At 41.0% G+C, this 25,899-nt stretch overlaps 1 protein-coding gene across 7 annotated transcripts in view; it reads left to right on the plus strand.

The window, feature by feature from the left end:
* The window catches only part of kif21a (kinesin family member 21A), a 79,998-nt gene that overhangs the window by 29,551 nt on the left and 24,548 nt on the right, over positions 1–25,899 (plus strand). For 5 of the 7 annotated variants that reach the window (XM_033634931.2, XM_033634932.2, XM_033634936.2 and 2 more), the window contains exons 2-14: positions 8,939–9,161; positions 11,616–11,798; positions 14,099–14,239; positions 14,533–14,664; positions 14,842–15,012; positions 16,468–16,583; positions 17,170–17,365; positions 17,449–17,638; positions 17,839–17,905; positions 18,163–18,366; positions 18,945–19,016; positions 23,635–23,722; positions 24,018–24,132. In XM_033634931.2, the coding sequence (XP_033490822.2) occupies positions 8,939–9,161; positions 11,616–11,798; positions 14,099–14,239; positions 14,533–14,664; positions 14,842–15,012; positions 16,468–16,583; positions 17,170–17,365; positions 17,449–17,638; positions 17,839–17,905; positions 18,163–18,366; positions 18,945–19,016; positions 23,635–23,722; positions 24,018–24,132 (1,898 nt within the window). The remainder of the gene's footprint in view (positions 1–8,938; positions 9,162–11,615; positions 11,799–14,098; positions 14,240–14,532; positions 14,665–14,841; positions 15,013–16,467; positions 16,584–17,169; positions 17,366–17,448; positions 17,639–17,838; positions 17,906–18,162; positions 18,367–18,944; positions 19,017–23,634; positions 23,723–24,017; positions 24,133–25,899) is intronic. The other 2 variants (XM_033634935.2, XM_078167640.1) reach the window with 1 other exon arrangement.

The raw sequence follows: 25,899 nt of genomic DNA on the forward strand, positions 1-25,899 counted from the left end.
CGGATGTATTCTTAAGATGGCGAAACATTATGGAACCCCCCAAACGACTTACCAGCACAACAAACAAATCCGAAATTCTCCTTTTATGAGAATAAGTCAGATTATTGGTGAAGGTAATAATACACTAATGGTGACATATTTATGAATGAAGACATCAATTTTTGCCAATAAACAACTGAAAATGTTACACAATGTCCCTTTAAATGTCTGTCTCTGCCCCCGGAAAATGCCCCGGGCTTTGAAGCCAGTTTTCTAGTGGCAAAACAGAGTAATTAAATCTGACAGGTACGACAGATGCCTTGCAGCCGAGAAAGACTTTATCCTATAGACTTACGTGGCAAAAGAGACGTCTGTAAATCAGTAGATACATTTATTGAGCGTCACAACCCCCTGAAATGACTGGTCTCATTATCAGGATTTGATCCATGAACATTTGGAGAGTCTGGAAGAGCCGCAAGATTAAATAATTTTATCACCATTCAAGTTAGCAAAGCGCTAAAGTGGAAGTTAGTACTGGAAGTCTTAAGTGCGTTTGCTCTATGAGCCATGCAGTACAGAAGTAGTGCAGATCATCCTCAGATCATCCAGGTAAGTTTATACGCAGCGCAGCAGTTGAACCGTTCTGGCTTCATGCACCACTGAGCAGCTCTGATAGGAATGAACAGGGCGCCATGTTCAGCACTGTGTCCAGGTCTCTTTAAACATCCATGTTTTGGACCCCCTGTGTATTTATCTGAATCACTAACTGACAGCCAGACGTCGTGTCTCTGCTGTGAAGACATCATGACCCTTGACCCAGACCCTCACCTGAACTTTGATGACCTCGGCTCCTCCCCTGTAGCGCCAGAACTCCTAAAATAGACGAGTCACCGCAGCTGTTCGTCATGACTCCTGTTGATACAGTGCTGCTCAGTTTACTCTCATTTTACTTTTTTACAAACTAGACCACTTTAATATTTATTAAAGATAATCAGTCAGATTTATTAATCTGGCTAAATTCAGTCAAGTCTTAAAGTTTTGTTGTCAGAATGTGCACATTATACCAACACAAAATGTCCACCTCCACCAGTACTCAAATGAATTTTCCTTTTTTAAACACAGTGTGTTTCACTTTTACTTTATAAAAGAAATCTACAGCTAGTCTCACAGCGCTGAGTCAGTGCCAGAGAAAAGTCTCACACATTATTATACTGCTGTAAAGGAAAAATATTCTGCCCTGTTTGTATTTCTTTAAACCAATCACAGTCGTCTTGGGCGGAGCTAAGCCCAGGATGCAGCAACTGTTCCCTTGCAAAATAGTGTCGGAGGTCTGTCATTAAAATGGCTGATTCTTTGTAAAAGAAAATGTACATTGAAAGTAGTAGGGGCATATTTTTTGACGCGCAATGTTCGCTGTTGGTGTGTTTTGGCCTTAACAGACTTATATCAACCATTTGATTCAGCTTTTACTGAAAAAAATACAAACATCTTTTGATAGCCAGACTGAAGCCTGACTGTACTTGAGCTCTGAAAAAACTCACAGGACCTCAGACGATTTGCTGACTGTGTGTGTGACTTTTTGCAGAACATTATTACAGTGATATCATAGATGCTCATGTGAAGTTGAACAGTGCAACTTCACACAGTTGTGAGGTCAGTGTGAGCGGCGCATGCTGCCAGAGTTAAAACGTGACAAATCAACATCTGGGCATCTGTGAGATGGAGTTTGGGCTTTTCTGAGGTGTGTTCACACATTTTCTTCTACTGTAGATCTTTATAATCCCCCCAAAGAGAAAAGCAACATGCCTCAATGCACAATTCAAATCTTTGTCACAACTTGACATTTCGTGTAGGTTGTTAGCTGGAGGTTGTTGTTGTTTCCTGCCTAAATAGCTGGTCAATGGCAGGTTTACAGCCACAGTCTAAATGCAGTGAGTCAGAGTAACTTGCAACTAATGACTCCGCCTGGAAGCTTTATTTATTGTAGTGAGTGGGACAATGTGGTTGAAATCAATATCACAATTTTAGCAAGAGTATTGTCTTGATTTTCCTCAAATATGTTTAAAAAAAAAAAAGCAACTCACCGTTTTCATTAAAAATTCACTCGTCATCCTTCATTTTGAATTTTGCAGCAGTGTTCATATCAACAACACAGTACGTCTGAAGACTTCTGACATCAGTCCACAGTGTCACTGACATCTTGTAAAAAATAAGCCTAAAAATAAAAAAAAGAAGGTATATATTTCCTGTATCAAAAAATGATTTTAGACTAAACTATGTAATATTAATGTTTGCATTATTGAGAAACAAATATTCCCTTAAATCCTGATGGTACAGCAAGGCGTCTCACTGGTTACATGCAGATGAAAAGAGAGTAAATTTGGAAAAATCCATCAGATTCCCGGGTGTGACGGCGCTGTGGGAGAGAAACAGACAGGATTACACACCCAATTAGTGAGCTAAATGATCTGAAACAAAGACCTCCCCTCCCTCATGTGGTTACTGGAGAGGATTAGATTTCTGAGTCCACAGAAACATGTAATTGGTTAAAACCAGTGAATTTGACATGGAAGATAATTGATTTTCTGACTGAGATCACATTTATACTACATTACAACAACAGCGTGGTGAGATCCAAACAGTAAAACACAACTGAGGAGATTTGTTTCTTTGTCTTGTTACTCCGCAGTATGTGTGAATTTCTTTTGAGTTCCTCCCACTCCTGCCTGAAGGCTGGTTAGTTACACTGAAGACAGACTCACAGAGATGTTTGATTGGCCTGGTTTGTTCTGCAGAGATGGTGCAGTAATCCACCCCTGGAACATCTTGTGTTCATGATCACTTTAATGAGCTGCAGTCATTGAATATATATATATGACATACGCTGTGTTAAATTACATCTGAAGGTTCGTGTGTCATGTCATAAATGTATATGTTGCACCTCCCCCCATGAAAGGCTCATCTTTTACAGCTCCAGTGTCACAGTTGTGCACCAGGTGGTTTTGAGTCTCCCAGGTTTTCTTGTGCCTGGTGGTGGTGGTGGTGGTGTCCATCTTAAGGTGACTCTCAGCCCTGTTCCATTCTCAGCACGTGACATAGCCATCTCAAACATCTGTGTGTGATTTCCTTGATGACGCTCTGGCTACCTGTTTTCTTGTACAGTTGAAGGTTGGAGATTTTGTTTGGCCAGATGATTTGGCGTATATCTGGGGCATCCATTGTAAAAGACTTCCACTCTCCTCATGTCTGTTGTAATTACTCGCCAACTCTCTGAATTGTGGCACAACTTGGCACAGAAAGGAAACGCAAATCAATCAGTACGTTTACATGGATAGTTTAATTCCAATTTCATTCGGAATTTTCATTCGCCATTCCGATTAAAAGTGGTCATGTAAACGGTCATTCCGATTTAAAATTAAATCTGATTAAAGGGGGTGGTTTATTCCGTTTGTCATTCCGAATGAAAGAATTTTGTGTGCATGTAAACATTCATTCCTCTCTAAGTTCATTCCGGTCTTTCTGCGCATGCTCGTTTCCTTGCCCTTCTGGGCATAGCAACGGGCTGAGATAGAGCAGTCGGGCTCGTTGCACTCACCGGTTTCCATATGCCAAAACACGGTCTTCTGTCTCCCTTCTTCGACCTTCTACCTCTCTTCTCCTCCTCAACAGACGAAGCATTAGCAGAACAAGGTTGTTGTTGTACTGCTGCTTCAAGAATATAAGCAAAACAAGCCCGAAAAAGGCACTAAGAACGGCGTCGTCAAGCATCTTGTTATCTGGAGCGAGGACTACAGTGTTTTCTTCTGGTAAACGTAAACACGTAACATCCGCCCCGCCCCCTATCCAATCAGAAACCTTCCCTGCCCCAAACCTTGCGCAGACCCGAATAAAGGCGATTAAACTGATCTCCCGTGTAAACCCTCATTCATTTCTCATGTAAACTACCTGGAAAAACTTTAATTCCGAATGATTTCATTCAGATTTATTTAATTCTGAATGAGAAGCTATCATGTAACCGTATCCAATGTTGCATTGTTTGACTCAATATTTGAAGCTCTGACGAGATGTGACGAGACCACCCGAAGCCAAACCTGCTTTAGTAAGACGTAGTGCTGCTATGTGTGTGTTAGAGAGTGATAGAAAGGGGAGAGAAGGTGGAAGGTGGACTATTGCACACAATGTTTCTCTAACTTATAAGTAACTCAGAACACAGCTGGTCGGGCTGCATGATAACGCTCTGCATTTCGTCTCACCTGGTCTTTGTCCTCATTTGTCCCCCTTTCACTTTACTCCACCAGGTTACAGCTGAAAAAACAAAACAAAACAGCAGCAGTGGTTGAAGGTTCGAGGCAGTCAGGTCAACCATATTGCTCTAGGAAAATCTTAAATGTTTTGATATGAAAAAACCTTCGTCAAGTTCAGTTTTTACAGTTGTCTGCTGCTGTATCAGTACCGTACGATAAAGGTGGTTTCTTGATATTTTTCAAGACAAAGTGCGACAGAGGAACGAGCCTGGATCTCATCAGTGACCAACATTAAAATCAACCAGGAGTCAAGCAGCCTGAGAGTTAATGTAACAACACTGAGTGTTACGACAAAGAGCCAGGAGATGAATAAAGAGCAGTTTTCATCACTGACTCGACTGACTAGTTATTTGCGGACACACCATGACCTCCAGCAGGACATTACCTCTCCTCCCTCGCCTCCGTCCAGCCATGTAATCCTCCAGCCGTGGCGTTGGTGTCAGCGCCGGGATCCAGTGTCACACAGACGGACACAATGGCTGCTCTGTGCTCCCCTTGCAGCATTGTTCTCCCCCTGAACACAGAGGCACAATGAGGCCCTTATCCTCAGAGGACAGAGAGGCTGGCAGGGCCGCTGTCAGGTGCTTTTCTTTCAGGCCGGTTTGTGAGCTGAACTCGTGAGGAGAGTTTGTTTGAAGCGCTTTGGGGTTGTATTTTTGATGTATGAAAGGCGCTATATAAATAAAGTTTGATTGATTGATTGATTGATTGAAACCACAGAGCCATACTCTCTGAAAGATCAGTCACAATTAACCACAGAGTGAAGAGAACATAGATGATGATGTGATGCTGCTGCGTTACACCCTCAATAATCTACTGTCATTGGTCAGTTCCTTCCTTCAGTCCCTGCTGTGATGGGACAACAGCAGTGTTGTGGTGCTTGCTGGAGGTTTAGGTTTGATAACCATTACATTAGAACATGTTTAATGAAGCACAAGGTTAAAAGTAGAACAGCTCTGTGTCTTGTACTAAAGAAGATTCGTGCACAGCGCTCTTGGAAGATACTGAATCAGTACATCAAACTAATGTTTCGGTCCCTGCAGACCTTCAGACTGTGAGTTCTCATGTTCTCATCATGTCTGAGCAGCTGACGCTCGACTGGAGGGCCTGAAACACAAGTTTGATGTACTGATTCAATAAATGTCCTGAGTGTAATAAGAGGGTGCAGGAGACTTCTGCTCTAACTGAGCTGCTCCCCACTGTGTGTGTGTGTGTGTGTGTGTGTGAGGAATAATGGAAGTCTTATTCTAACCTGCTTAAAGAGACTTTCTGTCAGGGTTAAAATACAACAGTATTGATATAGATATTTACAGCTTATAACGGCTGTAACTGTTGTCAGGCCTTTTTTTTGTCTTTATCAAATTTAGGATGGGGGTTATTTTCAACCTATACTGTCAAGATGTTAGAAACTGATGAGGCTTTAATTAGATCCTTGTATTAGACTGTGATGACGGGATAATGTGGAGAAGTTGTGCTTTTGTTTCTACTGTCTGTGTCCTTGAATTATACTGTTGGATACACCATCTTTCTTTCACTAAAGAAATAAATGCTCACTTTAATTGCAGCCCACAGGGCCTCTGTCTCTCTCTGTCTTTCTCCTCTCATGTCCACAGTAAACGAGTTAATCCCGACAGATTTCAGTCTGTCGGGGCAGCTTTACTAACATACAGCATTTCAGCTTCATGACAGACTCACGGACACACAGACAGACAGACACACGTACAGACAGACAGACTAAATGAGTACATATTAACCCAGCTGGCAGGTTTTATGGGACAAAGTATTGGGTCAGATTACGACGTTGAACCCTGCAGACTCTGCTGCACAGAAACTGAACATCTGCAGCAAATGAAAATGTTTGCAGTTACAAAAACAAGCTCAGCATGTTTCTGTGATTCAGGATTAATCAAAATAACATTTTAGATTTACAGTTTCAGAATTTACATCTGAAGGAAGTTTGACTCTGAGCTGAGAGTCGAAAACATGCAGGTGCAGCGCTGTAATTATGATGTGTCTGTCTCCAGTTTCCTTCTTAATGAAGCAGCTCCATGATTGTGCCGACTTCTTCATCAGCATGGTGAAAGGATTGTAGAGTGATCCACAGGTTTGATCCCCACAGCAGTGATTGTACGGCACATTTCAGCAGCTACTGTACGTCCTGTTAATGTGTCCTTGAGTAAACAGGTTATGTTTGTAGCTGCTGGTGAAACCTGTTTGTATTCAGATGAGCTTTTAAACTGCTGCAGCATATTTACATTTCATGTGAATCATTGATACTCAACAGGAATCCCTGCAGCGCTTTCAAAAGATGTTGAGGTGTTTCTAATGTTTTGCACGTCCCACTTACAAACAGGAGGCGTAGATAAACATTGGAAACACATTTTAATATGATGTAATCCAGTTCAGAACCACAAGGGTTCAGTGGTAATGTTTTTTAAGCAATAGCTGTGGATTAGAATATGCTGCTCTAAACATGTTTCTGGCCATAACTCAAGAATTCACACAGTAATTCTGACAAAACGTCACACAAATGTCTAACAGTAATGTGAAACAGTAATGTGAAGTGATGACATTTTATGTCCAAAAGGTCAAAGGTCATCTTGACTGTGACATCATCATGTTCTGCATTTTTATTTATTTTTTATTTGATAGGGACGATGCAGTTTAACATAGTTCCAGTAGTATGAGTATGAGACTGATGTGTTTTTTCAACTCTTGTCCCTAGTTGGACTTTTACATGTAGATCTACAATGCTATTAAAAATATAAAGTTTAAAACATCATACAACCACAAGACACTGTAAACATGGCACAATAAAATACATAAACCACAATCCACACACTACAATACACACCCCACAGTAAAAATGACCACAACACAAATATCACAACATATCCTACAATACATCGACTACAGTAGACCTACCACTATACACATACCACAATACATTTACTAAAATACACATACAATAATACACAAAAACACTTACATTAATACCCTGTAGACGTTTGAGTGTGGCTCCAGCTCTGATTTGCTTTTAACCAGCCTTTGACCTTTTGTTGTGAAGGATTTTAAATCTGTGATCAGTTTGATTTCAGTCGGTGATGTGTTTCAGATTTACCAGCCCTTTATGGAAGAAGCTGATTGTCCAAGTTAAATTTTACTAGGACCCGACCCATTTATCGGCCGGCCGATTTAATCGGCCGATTATAGCCATTAGAGAATAATCGGCTATCGGCCAAAAGTTGGCCGATGTTAACACTTATATTTTCATCACTAATAAAATGCAGGCGCCCCATGTACAAGGCTGTTGCCGCAGAGGCCCGGGTTCGAGTCCAGCCTGGGGCCCTTTGCTGCATGTCATCCCCCATCATTTTGCACATCATATTTTTGATTTATTTTGTGTTCAAATTGTTCGTATGCTGCTTGTTCCACGCAATTTCTTTTTTAAGATTATTTTTATTGGCCTTTTGCCTTTATTGACAGGACAGAAGGTGAAATGGGGAGACAGAGAGAGAGTGAGGACTGACATGCAGCAAAGGGCCGCGTGCCGGATTCAAACCCGCGGCCGCTGCAGCGAGGCAATGCCTCTGTACCTGGGGCGCCGGCACTATCCACTATGCTACTGACGCCCCAATTCCACACAATTTCTGATAATAAAAGTATTTGAAAATAGTAAAATGTTCTTCCTTCAATTTATATATTTGTAACGAGTGTTTGAACTATATTTAAGCCATCAAAAGCAGGTAATTCGGGTTTTTTTAAGTTGAAAAACGTAAAAATTTAATCGGCCGATATATCGGTTATCGGATTTTTTTATTCCATAATATTGGAATCGACATCGGCTCCAAAAAATCCATATCGGTCGGGACCTAAATTTTATGATACGATATTTTACAGTTGCCATTCATGCTGCTCCTTATTACTCTAATACTGTCTTGTCTTTGAAAAAATCTGGAAAGAGGCTCTAGAGCTGGACTGTTGGTACATGTACAGTACAAATTGTTTGATGTATCAGCAGTCATCAAAAAAACAGAAAACTAAACAACTTGTGTTTTGGCACTCAAGCAACATTTTTCGGAAGCTTGACGTGTCTTTGAAAAACAATGTTTTATCTGCCTTGTTGTCAAACTTGCAGTAAACTGTGCAATACAAAGTTGGAGTTTTTCCCACCTCCTCTAATGCCACCCAACTAAACTCCTGTTTTCAGGATCATTGAAATGCTCACTTGCACTTCAGCTCATAAACTTTGTCTTTACTGCCGCCATTTTCTCACAAGTTCCTGATTAATAGTGCAGATGTCTCAACAGAGATGAGAAGGAAGTGAGATGACTCAGTGTGTTTAATCCTTTTGTACCACTTGCCTGATCGGGCTAGCTTAACTAGCCGAACATGGCATTTAACTTGCCCCGGGCAATCAAGGAATCCTTTTTGTTGAGCCCAGATCAGTAAGACCTCCTCAGTAATAAATATGGAGTTAATATAACCCTCCTCAGAAAGCTTTAATAAGAACTGTCTATTCTAAGCTCCATAAAGGCTGGATATGTGACAGACCTGTTGTTATGGGTTGCATCAGATTGTACAGGTGTACCTAATACAGTGGTCAGGAAGTGTACTTCCTCATTCCTCATGTTTTGTTTTTATGTGTGTTGCAGGATTCGTCCTCAGCTGGCCCGAGAGAAGATCGAGGGATGTCACATCTGTACGTACGTGATGCCCGGGGAGCCGCAGGTGATCCTGGGCAAAGACAAGTCCTTCACCTACGACTACATGTTCGACATGGACTCCCAGCAGGACTCCATCTACACCACCTGCACGGAGAAGCTGATCGAGGGCTGCTTCGAGGGCTACAACGCCACCGTCTTTGCATACGGACAGGCAAGTCTTTGTCCTCGGTGTCACAGCTGCAGTGCTGACGGTGACGGTGCTTTACAGCTGGGTGGATGTCGAGGAATGAGCTCTGTGTATCTGTGTGTGAGGAGAGACGGGGGGGGGGTGATGGAGAGGTGGAGAGCGTTGACATTTGGGTGAAAGGAGAGCAGAGGAGACTCCTGTTGTGGAATTTGAACCTCTGTGACCTTGTTTTTGTCCAACTGTAGTTTTTAAAGGATTAGTTCCACATTTTGGGAAATATACTGATTGGCTGCCTTGCTCAGAGTCAGAGGAGAAGATTGTTGTTACCATTGTTATAAGGCTGCAGCCAGCAGTTTCTGCAGCTTAGCTCAGCATAAAGACAGGACACAGGAGGAAACAGCTGGCTCTGTCTGTGGACAAAAAAAATCTGCCTACAGTACATAAACATCTTACTTAGTAATGCAGTATGTGGGGGTGGGCAGTGTATCTATTTTACATGATGTATCGTGGCTTGTTCCACGTGGGATGTGTAAAGCCCTGTATCCACCAAACCCTTTCAGTACAGTACCTTTGGAACCAACAGTAACCCTTCAGACATGGTACCTAGACCCTCGGTCTGTCCAGACAGTCCTCTTAAATGTGGGCGGGGTTGATAGCGGTGACACAGATGGAAGTCTGCACCTGGTTCATCGTCCGCAGAACGAGGCTGCACGCCACATTTTCAGAACAAAATAGAACAGGCTGCAGTGAGAGTCTCTCTCCATGGGATATATAAAAATAGCAGCTTTGTGCATTTAGTCCTTCTCAGGCAAGCTCAGGGGTTTAGTGTTGCTGTAGCCCACAGGAAGTGAGGATTAGAATATATGACCTTCACATAATCCGCTCCAAATTAATCTATATTTTTAAAGTCATTACTAAAAGTGTGTGTCATATAAAAACTAAAGTGATGGTCAAAGTTGTCACAGTGAAATTTAAGGTGTGCTGATGGATTCACGTCATCAACTCATGCATTGAGTAACATTACAAGTAAACGTTCCACCTTAAAAGTTGCCGGCAGTCAGCCAGAGTGACCGTCCTCTACTGACCAATCAGACTGCAGGGTTTCTAGCTCCACTTTTTAGTACCAGATCTGTGTGCTAGGTACCCCAACAGAGGGGGGACCAAACATGGGGACGCTAAGGAACCGTTCTGTTGGTACCATCCACAACTTTTCACTGTGGAGATGGAAAAACATGAACCAAACTGAACTGAACTGAACTGCTTGGTGGAAACAGGACTTTAAATGACTGTATCACAAACATGAGTATGAACACATTGAAATAGAATGAATATATAAATATCATCACATCAAGCGCCCTGCTCCTCTTTTCCTTCAGTCACTCCCTCCTCTCTTCTACTTCCTCCTCCCTCTTTTCATTGAGTTCACCTCATGGAAATAACATGCAAGTTTGGGCCTCGTGGTTCCCTCCTCCTCCTCCTCCTCCTCCTCCTCCTCCTCCTGTACCTCCCTGCAGCTTAGGTTGCCGTGGTGATGGAACTCCTGCTGTACGGCACTCACATGATTCAAAGTGCATGCACACACACACACACACACACACATACACACACACACACACACCCCCCTCTATACATCTTTAATGTGAGTCCATATTAACCCATATCTCCCCAGTAACAGCTTCTGTCACTGCTGGCCTACTTCTGACACACACACACACACACACACACACACACACACACACAGTGCTGTTGGTTTGGCTGGGCTCAGACCTGTTTGCCTCTGCAGTTTTACAGTGACCAATCTAGATTTAGAGCGACCCACTCGGCTCCATCACATCAGCGCTGCCTGGTGAGGCTGCAGATAGAAACAGACAGGAAATGAGGAAGAGGAGGAAGTACAAACTCTGACCTCTCAGAGGGACTGTGGTGTCTGCTGTGTGTCAGTTGAAACTGGTTTGTTCTTTGTGCTAAATCAAAAATCAAAGTAAAGTTCAGGTGAATGGTTAGAAATATCTTCTTTGACAATCAACTCAATTTGCGACATTCTTTAAATAAACAGACAGAAGCCTCCTTTAATTCTAAATGGGCAAACCAGCTCTCTGACTGAGTGCATAGCCCCCTGGGAAATACAGTGAGGTCATCTCAGGGGATGTCAGAGGGCATTCTGGGAAATAAAGGAGGTCAAAACTACATTAAAATAGATGGAAACACAAAATAAAAGCAGGTAAATCAGAACTCTACATGACAGAATGAATCAACAGTAATGATTCTTTATTTGTAAAGTTCTTTTTAAAAGCTGATACACAAAGTGCTCTTTACAGGGCGCAGGAGAAATACACCATAAGGTCAAATACATGTGGACATTTCTCAGTCTGTTGACACCATATCGATACAGCAGAGTATTGGGATACTTTTGTGTAGAAGTATTGTTTCGTCACACTTCCATTAACAGCGTGTTCGTATTTCCCTCTCCCCTTCCAGACGGGTTCAGGGAAGACGTACACCATGGGGACGGGCTTTGACGTCAACATCTCAGACGAGGAGCTGGGCATCATCCCACGCGCTGTCCACCACCTCTTCAAGGGCATCGAGGAGCGCCGACAGGCCGCCCAGGAGCAGGGACGCCCCGTACCTGAGTTTAAAATCAATGCCCAGTTCCTGGAGGTACGCGCACCGCCATCACTGCTTCATCCATCATGTTTTTATTAGTTTACCTGCTTTGAATAAAGCAAAGAAAATCTAATGTGTCTCCCACCAGCGGCAGGCTCGACAGAGATGTCACGGGTCAGGCTCATATTGTTGACACTCCCCGTTTAACAAGCTGCGACACCAGCGCTGCATCACATGAAAATATCCACACTGACAATTGAACTGCAGCAGCTGTCATCGGGGGGTGAGGAGGTGTGAGGAGGGGTGTCAGTCCAGACAGGAAGCAGTTAACAGGAATAATGTGAGGAGACAGTTGTGGCGCTCCGTCAGACTGTGGCAGCGCTCAGATTCCAGGAGGAGACCTGGAACTGGATGAGCTGCGGTTAGGAATCAAACGGTCACATAGTTTCAGACACAAAACTGTCTCCAACAGAAACTGAGTTACTGCTCAGATTCTCCAAATCTGACCTTTTGTTTTTTACACCACAGTTGTTCATGTCTCCTCAGATTTTGTTTATCAAGATGCAGAAAGCTTTTTGGAAAAATCCAAATCATCCTGAGACACTGAAACTTAAATTAAATTCAGACTGTTGAGGACGTGAAGGAGTCACAGATGTTGAATTAAAGGCACAAAGAGAAACAGACGTCACTGCAGGTTCGACAGATTATCTATTCAGAGAGGAAACTCTTTGGATGATGGTGATTATCAGAGAGTTTATATTTAATTAAGGCAAATGTCAGACAGATACTTCAGTCTGACACTAACAGAATTATGTTTGGCCTTTTTGTCTTTTTTTCTAGCACTGCTCCGTCAAACCTCATCACTGAAATATTTCTGACACGCAGCATCAGTTCACTTCGATGTGACTCCTGCACTTAATGCTTACAGTACAGATGGACTCGGCAAGGTTTCATTTCCAGATGTTCACCAACCTGTTTTAGTCAAAAATCAGCCAGTGAGAACTAAAATAAAGAACAAGTGGAGGCTTGCCGTATTATTTTGGTTCTTATATCGGTCCTAAAGCCAAGTCAAGATCCAGAGTTCTCAAATGGAGTTTGGAGTTTGAAACCTTCAGATATTCTGTGGTTTTTTTATAACATTTTTTTATTTAACCTTTGAAACCTCTGAGGAAATTGGCTTGATTTCTTTCAAAAACATGGGAAGAAGGCAAAGGGCAGTGACAGAAGAAATGACCCAAAAAAATTGCAAGACTTTGAAGAAAAACTTATTAAAAAGACAGAAAGAAAGACAGTTAAAAAACAAAGAAATATTTTTAACAACATAAATTTAAATTGTTAATTTTAAATGTTTTTTCTTTTTAAATAAGTTTCTGAATCTGTTCATTTTTCGCAATCTGTGGGACACGTCTTACCCAGTTGCTCACTGCTTTTTTTTCCCCATGTTTTTGAAAGAAATCACACAAATTAAAGGTTTAAAAATCTTTGTGAAAGGTTTCTGTAAGCAGCACAAGAAAAGTGATGTCACTTCAGGTTTCAGTGGGTTAAGAAACAAAGAATAAGAAGTCATGACGGGTGTTACGAAGTCAAATCACAGCACATTTTTCCTCTTTCATCTCAGCATACAGTGTCACACTTTTCTCTGCGGCGTTTATACACAATCCATTTCTCCCAATATTTTGTACATTTCTTGAGCTCAGGCCTTAAAATAAATAAAAGTCTTTTCATACAGTGTATTTGGTTTATAATCCCCAACTGTTGGACCAATGTTGGAGGGTCAACTCATAAGTATTTGCGAGTTAAGTTTTATCTGCTATTTGCCAAAAGTATCTTTAATAAATATCTCTCTCTGTGTGGGACAGTTTCAGGTATTTTTCTGAGGTATAACGTAATACATGAATAGACTAAATCCATTCCAAGTATCTTGTGAATCTCAGCTACAATCTCTTGCTAATATGGTTGGAATTTGGCCCAGAAAACATGACAATAAACGGTCAGTGAGGTTCTGCATGGTCTCCAACGAAAGCCGTGTCTCTGTAGACCTGTTGTAGTGCTGTTAGTCTCAGGGTGATGAAGAATCACACAGTGTTCTTCAAACCAAACTCACTCAGGGACCTGCAGTGTCTCACATGTCTCTGTCCAGTTGTCCTCTGTAATCTGTGTGTTCAATTCTGTCTCCTGTTTTTGTTTAATATATTTTGTAAAATGATTCTTTGAAATGTGAAAACTTCCGTACAGATCTTCTGTGAATGTTGATGATTTAATCCATGATTTAAAGTCCTGTATCTGCCTGATTAAAATCATTTTCGTGTGTGTGTGTGTGTGTGTGTGTGTGTGTGTGTGTTGTCTCCGTGCAGCTTTATAACGAGGAGGTTCTGGACCTGTTCGACTCCACACGAGACATGAAACAGAAATCTCACATCAAGATCCACGAAGACGCCACCGGGGGGATCTACACCGTAGGAGTGACCACACGGACCGTGTCCTCCGAGGCCGAGGTAACCAAGTGTGTGTGTGTGTGTGTGTGTGTGTGTGTGTTAGTAACTGTCATTATTAATGACTGTAATGAATATTTATTAATGTATCTGCGCTGCTGAACGTGAACCTCTGTGCCACCACAGGGTCTTTACCCACACTCTCGTTATGACTCATATATAATTCATCCCTGCTCTGATGTTTACTTTCATAAACGCCTGAGAGTATTTACTGTTGTTGTTTTTTATCCCCGCTGCATCACAGAGAGTTCGACCTGTGTGTTAATATTTAAAGCTCTCTCTCTTCACCTGTTCAGATGATGCAGTGCCTGAAGCTCGGCGCTCTGTCTCGCACCACAGCCAGCACTCAGATGAACGTCCAGAGCTCTCGATCCCACGCCATCTTCACCATCCACCTGTGCCAAGTTCGCGTCTGTGCCTCCGACAATGTTAGTATAGACTTACACTAAAAATATATATGATGAACACAGGACTTGTGCCACAGAGGGATTCAGTTTTTTACCAGTTTGCTGTCAGAAATTAAACTGACACTGTCCCCGTAACACGCTGCAGTGTCGTGTATGTCTGTGTCACTAACAGTGTTTCTGTTTGTCATTGTTACTCAGCAAGAAAGTGAGACTGACAACAGAGTCTCCAACGGAAACTCTGAGATGGACGAGTATGAGACGCTGACGGCCAAGTTCCACTTTGTGGATCTGGCTGGTTCTGAGAGGCTGAAGAGAACTGGAGCAACGGGCGATCGAGCCAAAGAGGGCATCTCCATCAACTGTGGACTGGTGAGCAGCTTCCTCCTCCTGCTTCTTCTTCTCTGTCCTCTGGGTCACTGCTGCAGGATCTGTAGAGTCAGAGCCAGAGCTGCTGATATAACCAGAACGTGAGCGCCATCTAGTGGCTCAATTTTATACTTGTCCAGCCTCAAAAATCATCCACTACTGGAACAGAAAAATACAGTGCAGAGGAAGGACAAACATACAATATATCGGGGCGCCCAGTAGCTCAGCTTGAAGAGCAGGTGCCCCGTGTACACCCGTGTACATAGGCCATGTCCTTCCTGCAGTAGTGGTGGGCCTGACTCAAAATCTCATCCTATCCTGTCTAATAAACGCAAAAAAAAGCCATAAAAATAATCTTTAAAAACCCCCCACATATTTTGTTATTAAACCTGTGAGTGGCATGCTTTTAATATGCAGCTAAGGGATGTTTCCACTGTTGATTGATCTGTGGATTATTTTCTATATTAACCTAAAATCATGAAAAACGTCAAAGCCCAACATGACGACCTCAAATTACTTGTTTTGTCCAAAACCAAATGCTCTTCAATTTACTATCATAGAGGAGTGACGAAACCAGAGAATATTCACATTTAAGAAGCAGGAATCAGGTTTTATACCTTTTTTTCCCCTTAAAAAATTTCTCAAACCAATAAATTGATTATAAAATAAGTTGCATTGAGTTTAATAGTAGACAACTGATCCATTAATAGATGAATTGTTGTGGCTTCAACGTGTTGATTGCAGCAGTGAAAGGCTAAATGAGCTTTAGCTGCAGTGTTTTCATGAAGGAAGGACACATTTTAAGTAAGGATGCACAATAATATCAGTACGTCATCAGTATCGGCTGATATCTGCCGGGTGGAGAAAATCAACAGGTGATACATTTAGTGGTAAAAATATAAAACTTTACGCATGGATCACCAGGAAAATAAGAAGTTGTGTTAAATCAAGTCAAATTTATTTATATGGCACGTTTCACAGACAGAGGTCACAGAGTGCTCCATAAGAGCATTATTCAACACGAAAGGAAGCAGAAGACAAATTGACTGCGTGAGCCGCGTAGTTAAAAGTGCACAACTAGCAAAACTATATGCACACAAAAAACAAACAAAACAAAGAATCACAATTCACAAAATATGGATAAAATAGAAATCTGGTGCAGGGATGAGAGTTTTGAACAGGATCCTAAAATCAACAGAGAGCCAGTGAAGATATTTTAGTATAAAGTAAACGCATTTGTTGCATGTGATGCTCTTTGGCTCTTTGGCTCTTTTACATCGTACAGCTTCTCTCCTACCTGCCTGACTGAGGTGAAAACCATCAGACTAAAAACTGTTAACACTTTACAAACAGACTTATTTGGTTAATGATCCAAAAAGCAGTGATGGAATAAAAAGCTGTTAGTAAACTGTTAAATCACCACATTTCTCGTCTTTGTTTTCGTCTGTGTTGCTGCAGCTCGCTCTGGGGAATGTAATCAGTGCTTTGGGTGACCGGAGCAAGCGGTCGTCACATGTGCCTTACAGAGACTCCAAACTCACCCGACTGCTGCAGGACTCGTTGGGAGGAAACAGGTCGGTGATTTCACATTTCTATCACAATTACCATCTGAGGCAGTGTGAGCCCAGAGAAGTCTCAGTGGTCAGAGGTCTCAGAGGGGAAACAGGAAATCTATCTGACAACCTGTTGTAATGAAATCAGCACAGGAATCAACTGCAGAATAAAGGAACATAAAGAGTATCTTTAATATAAAGTATAAAATATGTCTTTCTCATCATTAATGATAAAAGACACTGATAAAGTTTTTAGTAAAGCATATGCAGGAGGGACTATCAATCAATCAGTCAATAACACTGCATGCCAATCATTGATATTTACATCTGTTGGTGAGGAACTGGAAGAAAATTCAGAATAATTTAACCTTTTAAGAAGCTGAAAGTCATTTATAGTGAAATCAAAATATTTTCGCTGATATTTCCACATATCAAAAGCCAACAGTGAATTATAAGAATTAAAATAAAACCTTTGCAGTATATATATATATATATATATATATATATATATATATATATATATATATATATATATATATATATATATATATATATATATATAAAATAATAAAAATGTGATTACACACGTGCCTCCTTGTTGCTTCAGCCAAACCGTGATGATCGCCTGCATCAGCCCGTCTGATCGGGACTTCATGGAGACGCTGAACACGTTAAAGTACGCCAACCGAGCGAGGAACATCAAGAACAAGGTGATGGTGAACCAGGACAAGGCCAGCCAGCAGATCAGCGCTCTGAGGACGGAGATCGCTCGGCTGCAGATGGAGCTGATGGAGTACAAGACGGTGAGGAGTCTGATAAATGAAGCAGGGCATATTTCATGTCGAGGGGAGGTGTCGTCTTCTGATCTGTCTCCTCCTCCCTGCAGGGTAAACGCCTGATGGGTGAGGACGGCGTGGAGAGCTTCAGCGACATGTTCCACGAGAACTCCATGCTGCAGACGGAGAACAGCAACCTGAGGGTGAGAGTGAAGGCCATGCAGGAGACCATCGACGCCCAGAGGGCGCGGCTCACCCAGCTGCTCAGTGACCAGGCCAACCAGGCGCTCGCCAGGGCAGGTCGGTTCAAACCTGCACGTTCATCAAGTCTTTCTTTAATTATTGGCAAATAAATATTCCACATTTTATTATCATTATTTTATTCTTATGTCTGATGTGAAGTGTTTGATTCTGCTCTTGGCTCAGTCACAATACAGGACAGACATGTTTAGTTTGTCTCTCCCTGTGTCTCATTTTAAAGTGTCCTGATTGTCTTCCAGGTGAAGGTGGAACTGAAGAAATAGGAAACATGATTCAAGGTTACATCAAAGAGATCGAAGACCTCAGGTAAAAATCTGCGACTGGAGATGAAGTAAATTCAAACTGTGCCCCGATTCATTTCTACGTCTTCACTCCATCAGGGTCAAATAACCATTTTTATGGCTCTGCGCCATTTTGTTTTCGGCTTGTCTGTCCGTCCGTACATACGCCCATACGCCTGTCCGTCTGTCCCATTCTTGTGAACGCGATATCTCAAGAACACCTGAACTCTGCTCTGGGTCACGTGTGATCTTCCTGTTTGTGTCCCTGGATTCTTCCATCAGAGCCAAACTCCTGGAGAGTGAAGCTGTGAACGAGAATCTGAGGAAGAATCTGTCTCGTGCCTCCAACCGCCAGTCGCTGTACGGAGGACCCGGCTCCTTCTCCTCCACTCTGCTGGCACCTGAAAAGGAGACCTCTGACATCATCGAACTCGCCAAGAAAGACCTGGAGAAGCTGAAGAAACGAGAGAAGAAGAAAAAGAAAAGGTAAGAGGACTAAAAATTAAAAATCTAAAATCGACTGTTTCTGACTGCGGATACTTTCTGAATAAGTTTCAAACTGGAACGACACTTTTTGTGAGATTTTTAAAACGTTCAACATTGTTCAAAGGCGCATCACCGCCTGCTTCACCCAGAATTCACTTTGACTGTTTGATTATTTGAATAAGAAACACTTTGTACATTGGAACATGAATATTTAAAGAGACCTTCAGTCATGATGTAAACTGAGACACGACGTAGCTAAAAGATGCTTAAATAATTAATGTGCATCATTTACAGACATGAAACAATGAATTACCTGCACACTTGATGTTTATAACGTGGACTGATGTTGTGACAGTATTCTGACTCTGATAAACAGAAGAGTTTCACTGTGAGAATAACCTGATGAGAAATGAGCAGCATCAGAGACTCCAGGTTGGAGCTGAGGTGGGGGATGATGCAGTGGGTGGAGTTTTTGTGAGTGCAGAGCTTCCTCTGATCATTCTTCCTTCCATTCTTTCTTCCTCCTCCGTTCATCTCTTGCTTCCTTCTGTCGTTTGACCCTTCACCCCTCCCTGAAGACTCCAGCAGCTGTTGGAGGAGAGAGAGAGGGAGGAAAGGGAGGAGGTGGTGGAAGAGGTTGATGACGCCAGGTTTGTCAGAGCTTCCACCCTCCTGTTGCCCCCCCCCCCCCCCCCCCCCTGCCCCCCGCCATCCTCTGCTTACCCTGACTCAGCATTTTACTTTAATGTTTAATTTACGTTGCGCAGGTACTATTTCACACCTGGAGTGAGACTGGCTGCCCCCCCTCATTAAAACACTTTATTTTCGCTGTAAAAAGCTTGTATCTGTTTAGATCCTGTGTCTGAACCCTCCGCTCATTCTTTGACCCATCTCACATCATCCTGCTTTCTGTCACATCTTTGTTTTATGTTTTTACTGACTGTCACAGTCTGTGAATGCAACAAAGGTCATCGCAGGTTTCCATTAGAAAAAACTGGTGCTGGTGAACATGTCCTGGAAGGTTAAAGTGTGTGACTCTCAGACCAATGGGAGAATTCTGATCAGATAATATCTGTGCTTAATGAGCGTAAAAACAATTGATAGGTAGGCTGCATACAGAATGACATCATCAAGGCACTTTTGTACAGAAGCGTATTGCATTCACTTGACAAATAAAAAAGCCCTGTTTTTCTGAGTAATATTTTCTGTTTTTCTGAGTGATTTTTTTCCGTTTTTTCTGAGTAATATTTTCTGTTTTTCTGAGTAATTTTTTCTGTTTTTCTGAGTAATATTTTCTGTTTTTCTGAGTTTTTTTCTGTTTTTCTGAGTGATTTTTTTCCCCCGTTTTTCTGAGTCATATTTTCTGTTTTTCTGAGTATTTTTTTCTGTTTTTCTGAGTGATTTTTTTTCTGTTTTTCTGAGTAATATTTTCTGTTTTTCTGAGGTTTTTTTTCTGTTTTTCTGAGTGATTTTTCCCCTGTTTTTCTGAGTCATATTTTCTGTTTTTCTGAGTATTTTTTTTTTGTTTTTCTGAGTGATTTTTTCCCCTGTTTTTCTGAGTAATATTTTCTGTTTTTCTGAGTAATTTTTTCTGTTTTTCTGAGTAATATTTTCTGTTTTTCTGAATAATTATTTCCCCTGTTTTTTCTGAGTAATATTTTCTGTTTTTCTGAGTGATTTTTTACCCTGTTTTTTCTGAGTAATATTTTCTGTTTTTCTGAGTAATTTTTTCTGTTTTTCTGAGTAATATTTTCTGTTTTTCTGAGTAATTTTTTTCTGTTTTTCTGAGTAATATTTTCTGTTTTTCTGAGTTTTTTTTCTGTTTTTCTTAGTGATTTTTCCCGTTTTTCTGAGTCATATTTTCTGTTTTTCTGAGTGATTTTTTCCCGTTCTTCTGAGTCATATTTTCTGTTTTTCTGAGTATTTTTTTTTTGTTTTTCTGAGTGATTTTTTCCCCTGTTTTTCTGAGTAATATTTTCTGTTTTTCTGAGTAATTTTTTCTGTTTTTCTGAGTAATATTTTCTGTTTTTCTGAATAATTTTTTCCCCTGTTTTTTCTGAGTAATATTTTCTGTTTTTCTGAGTGATTTTTTACCCTGTTTTTTCTGAGTAATATTTTCTGTTTTTCTGAGTAATTTTTTCTGTTTTTTTCTGAGTAATATTTTCTGTTTTTCTGAGTGATTTTTTCCCTGATTTTTTCTGAGTAATATTTTCTGTTTTTCTGAGTATTTTTTTTCTGTTTTTCTGAGTAATATTTTCTGTTTTTCTGAGTTTTTTTCTGTTTTTCTGAGTGATTTTTCCCATTTTTCTGAGTAATATTTTCTGTTTTTCTGAGTATTTTTTTGTTTTTCTGAGTGATTTTTTCCCCTGTTTTTCTGAGTCATATTTTCTGTTTTTCTGAGTATTTTTTTCTGTTTTTCTGAGTGATTTTTTCCCCTGTTTTTCTGAGTAATATTTTCTGTTTTTCTGAGTAATTTTTTCCCTGTTTTTCGGGAAAGATCATGAAGAAGAAAGTGAAGTCATTTTTTTCTGCCTTTTTCTAAAACTTTAATTTCAGTAAAAGCTCCGAAAAATGGATGTGACTCCAGAAGCCGAGAGGGGCTGTACCTGCAATTAGTATTTTTTAATGCAGTTACCTTCAGATCATGAGTTTCGTTATGGTGGTGTCATATTTGATTCATTACTCAAATTTGAAAAACAAATCAGTGCCATGGTCAAAGGAAATATCACCAAAGTCAAACCATTCCTCTCACTTACCGATCTGAAAACTGTCACTAACGCCCTAATTTCTTCTCGCCTCAATTATTGCAACTCACTTTATTTCGGCATCAACCAGTCTTCTCTGTCCCGTCTGCAGCTGGTGCAGAATGCTACTGCCAGACTAATAACCGGCACAAAAAAGAGAGAAAGCATTACACCTGTCCTGGCATCTCTGCACTGCAATTCAAAATCCTACCGTTTGTCTTCAAATCCCTACATGGCCTGGCACCCCAGTACATCTCTGAGCTCCTGTGCCCCCTCACCAACCCCAGACCTCTCAGATCCTCAGACCAGCTGCTCCTGGCTCCCTCGTTCAAAGTCAAGGGGCAGGGGGGATCGGGCCTTTGCGGTGGAGTGCTTTACCTTTTTCTATCAAACGTGCCTCCACTGTAGTTATGTTCAAGGCAAAACTAGAAACTCATATGTATTCCCTGGCATTTGATTGCCCTTAACTGGTCCTTGTTGCACTACATTATGCTGATTTCTTTGATTAATTGATATTTGATGTTGACTCACATGTTCTGTACAGCACTTTGGTCATCTCTGGTTGTTTTTAAATGTGCTTTATAAATAAACGTGATTTGATTTGATAACAACTTATTTGTTGATTCTAGAGAAGAAAAAACAAGAGATTAAGATGATTTATCAGACGTTAAATTACAGACTGAAACTTTCTGCTACAGTTGTCAAGACTCCGTCTCTGCTGACGTAGCACATCTGATCTCTGCTAAACACTTTAAATAACTAGAAAAGCACTCAGAGAGTGCAGACCTCCGCCAAGTAGGTGATGTTCCCTCCCCCCTGCATCAGATTTTGCAGCCTGCTTCACAATTAGGTTATTTGCATCACTATCATTATTAGATTATGTATGCCTTCACCATGGAGACACTGTGGTGTATTTATTTCGTTTTTATTTTGTACCAACACAGAATATAATGTTTTTTTGTATTTTTCACTTTCTTTTTTCCAACACAGAACATAAATTTCAACTTTAGAATTACAACAATATTTAGCAAGTAGAATAAGACGTGCTTTCCGGCCACCAGATGGCGCTATTTTCACCGTCTTTAGACATTGGAATTGCTGCTGAGGCTGTCAGACGAAAGAATTTATTTATTATTTTATCCACTTTGCTTCAACCTATCACCACCAAAATTCTATCATCTGTTCCTTGTCCCATTATCCACCTTTCCTTAAAATTTAATCAAAATCCGTTCTTAACTTTTTGAGTTATTTTGCAGACAAACAGACCAACACCGGCGAAAACATAACCTCCTTGGCGGAGGTAATAAGAGGAAACACCCTTTTGTTTTTTTCATGATGACAAGTTTCTTACCTCATTATCTTGAGAAGACAAAGCTTGTGATCTCCAGACAACAGCATGAAAAGAAAAATTGCAAGCATGGCAATTCTCAGCTTCAGTATACGAATACATGATTTATAGTTACACTTTCAGTTATTTTACTTAACGGTAAAGATGTGGCGACACGACAGTTATATGGCGCTGTAACCACTCAGCCATCAATTATCTATTAGCGATCTATTTTTAACTTTTTCCTCTCAGATTATCAGAAGTGAAAGGTTAAAACTTCTGCGCACAGTTGCGTCTTCTTTAACGTTTGACAGACTAGGTTTTTCAAAAGATGAGTTTTGGGGCTTTTTGCCTGTAATGTCAGGACAGTGTTTTATTGAAGCATGAGGAGGAGACAGAGGAGGTACGACGTGCAGTGAAGGGCCGCCGGCTGGAATTAAACCCACTGAGCCACTGTGCGCCCCAACAGACTGTGTTAATCAGTCCTTTAAATAATACATCGTTGGATGATAAATATCTCTTCTCACTTTCCTGTGTTAATCTTTCTTTTTCCTTTTGTTCAGATAATCCAGATGATTTTGTGCAAACACCACCTAACCATCGCTAACCCTCTGAGTTTGGATAAAACACTTATCCAACAGATCTGCTTCATGGACTTGATTTACAACTATTATTTATTTATTCCTTTCATGCTTCTTTGCTTCTCCTGGTTTCGTTCTGACTCTGATGAGATTCCTTTGTCAAAGCAACACGCTGTCTTTATCACAAACAAACTCATTTTAAAGAAGCAGCGTCACCTCAGAGTTTATAGTTCATTACGTGATGAGATGATGCTGAAGGCTTTGTGTGCTTTATGGTTCATTTAAAGAATACATTTTCTCATAAAGTATCAGAAGTGTCAAATACATCACAGCTAATAAAGTCATTAACAGTGAGACGCTTTATTGCTTCACAGTGTTAAAGTCCATAAAAACAGTTTGTTTGCCAAAAAGACAGAGTTGTTGTATTATTATATAATTTACAAAACTTGTCCTTCACCAGTTAAAAAAACAGAAACAGTATCGTCATTACCTGCAGGTGTTTAATTAGAAATATGCTCCTTGTTTCCATGTGACGTACAGTAGCCCTGGAGGCGTATCATGTGCATCATGTGTCCGTCACAGAGGAATAATCCTGACCAATGTCTGAATCTTTCAGTGCCAACAAGGAGGAAGTTCCTGACAACGATCAGGAGAAGGGTACAGAGAAGGAAATGACGGAGCGAGTCAACGAGGAGGCAGAAATGGTAAGACTGACTCCTCAAAATTAATTACTAAATGATTTATAATTTTTTTTAAGTCACCATTAAAAATGTCAAAAGTGCAGAACAAGACATGCAAAGATTAAAAAAAAAAAAAACATATTTGAAATGGGTTAAGTGTTCAGAGTCGGTGTCAAACATCAGCTGCGAGGTTATTCCAGGTTAAATATCGAGATGTATGCTCTGTATTGTGATAAAAAAAAAGTAATGCAGTATAATTTACAGGCCTTATGCCCCGGCCCTGCTTCAGATATTAAAGTGTCAGTATGTCACGTTTCAGGAGGTCCAGGAGGGCAGCGACCACGAGGAAGGAGAAGAGGAAGAGGAGGAGGAGGAAGAGGAGATGGATGTGGAGGAGAGCTCAGATGATTCTGACTCAGAGACAGACGAAAAAGGTACAAGGAAGAAAATGTCTGATCGCTCACACACATTCGCCTTAAAGAGGCTGCTGATTCTCCACCAGGGGGAGCTGTTTAACCACTGACAGACCAGATACACACTCCAACCTGCAGCACACACACACACACACACACACACACAACTGTGTTTGGATACTGGTGGAAAATAACACAATATAAGGAAAGGCTGTTTGCAAAAGATGAGTTTTCAGTTGCAACTTAAAAGAATAAAACTAATGTGAATGAGGCAGACCCTGAGGAAGAGCGTTCCACACATGAGAGCCAGCTACACTAAAGGCCCCGGTCCCCCATAGTACAGAGCCTGGAGGGGGGAGTCGAGGGTCAGTGGGCATTGCAATGAACGAGGAGGTGTGTAGGAATGCAGAAGATTGGAATGGTACAGTAGGGCAGCACCATGCTATGCAGGGATTTAAAGACAAGGAGGAGGATTTTAAAACGAATGCACTGTTAAACAGGGAGTCTAAAGTAACACCAAGATTTTTTACCTCAGCAGCAGAGGATGTAGTAAAATCAGGGATTTAGGTGGAAACTCTGCACAGTGTGGCTGGTGAGGTGATGAAGATCAGACTCATCCTGAGTAAGTCTGAGGTAATTACTGATCATCCAAGCATTAATGTCACATAATCCCTACAGGTAACTGTGCTCCGTCTCTGTGCGTCCACTGAATGTGTTTGTTTGGTCACTGACAGGCTCAGACTGACACTCTAAGTGTCTGACAACGTTATAAAAAGGATCCTACAGAGAAAAGAAAGGTTTCTTTACCTTTCACTGGTCTGTTTGTTTCTGTGACCAAGTGTCTCTCAGAGAGAAGTTTCCCTCTGAAATCACATGAGGTGACATGTTGAAGGAAAAATAAGGATAGAAACATTAGTGAGAGAACAGAAAGTGTAGTTTAGTGTTTTCTAACAGACTTTTTTAGTTTGAGGGTTGAATGTTTAACTGATTTCAACAATGTGGAAAAGTCAGTGAGATTTCAGAAGGAGATGTCTCCCTAAGCAAGAAGGATTATTGCTCATTGCACTTTGTCACTTGACAGAAAAACATGGGAAAATAAAGTAAAAGATCTGAATGCTTCTCCCACCTCTGGTTTTAGGGACGTTTTCACCTCCATGCAGAGCTGAACACTTGTGATTATTTCACCATAGATGCATTCAAGATGCAGGAACACTGCTGAGTGAGAGATGACTGTGACCGTCATCTATACTGGTGACGTTAGGACACATTTATACTATAAAATACTCTATAAAAAAACTATAAAATGAAGACGTACAATTCTGATATAGTTCTTTCTCGTTCAGCTCAGCTGCAGCGGGGTAAACTGGGGGTCAGGAACACACTCAGTAGTTGAGTTAGATGGTTTTACAGCCCAGAAACACTCATTGAGAGAAGGAAAGCAACATAACGCCGACGTAATGGGCAGAAGGAAAGCAGTTCATTTTTTAAATGGTGATGAGATGTTTACAACTTCAAACAGAGCTGTTCTGAACTAAACAGTTAGGCGTACTGAGGCGAGCAACAAAGAGAGAGGGCCACCGGGCGAAGCCAAATAATCTGCTCAGTAAATGTTGAGTCACGGCTGTTAATATAAGGACTTAAACACTTTTACTCAGTGAGAGTTGTTAACTGTTGTCTTGCTACAGGGAGCACAACAACAACAACATCCAGCTCATGTTGATGCCTTCACTTGTTGTGTGTTTTATTCAAACTTTAGAGAACATCAGAAGTGAAGTTATTAATGAGACA

The sequence above is a fragment of the Epinephelus lanceolatus genome, chromosome 5 (assembly GCF_041903045.1).
Source record: "Epinephelus lanceolatus isolate andai-2023 chromosome 5, ASM4190304v1, whole genome shotgun sequence".
Taxonomy (NCBI): Eukaryota; Metazoa; Chordata; class Actinopteri; order Perciformes; family Serranidae; genus Epinephelus; species Epinephelus lanceolatus.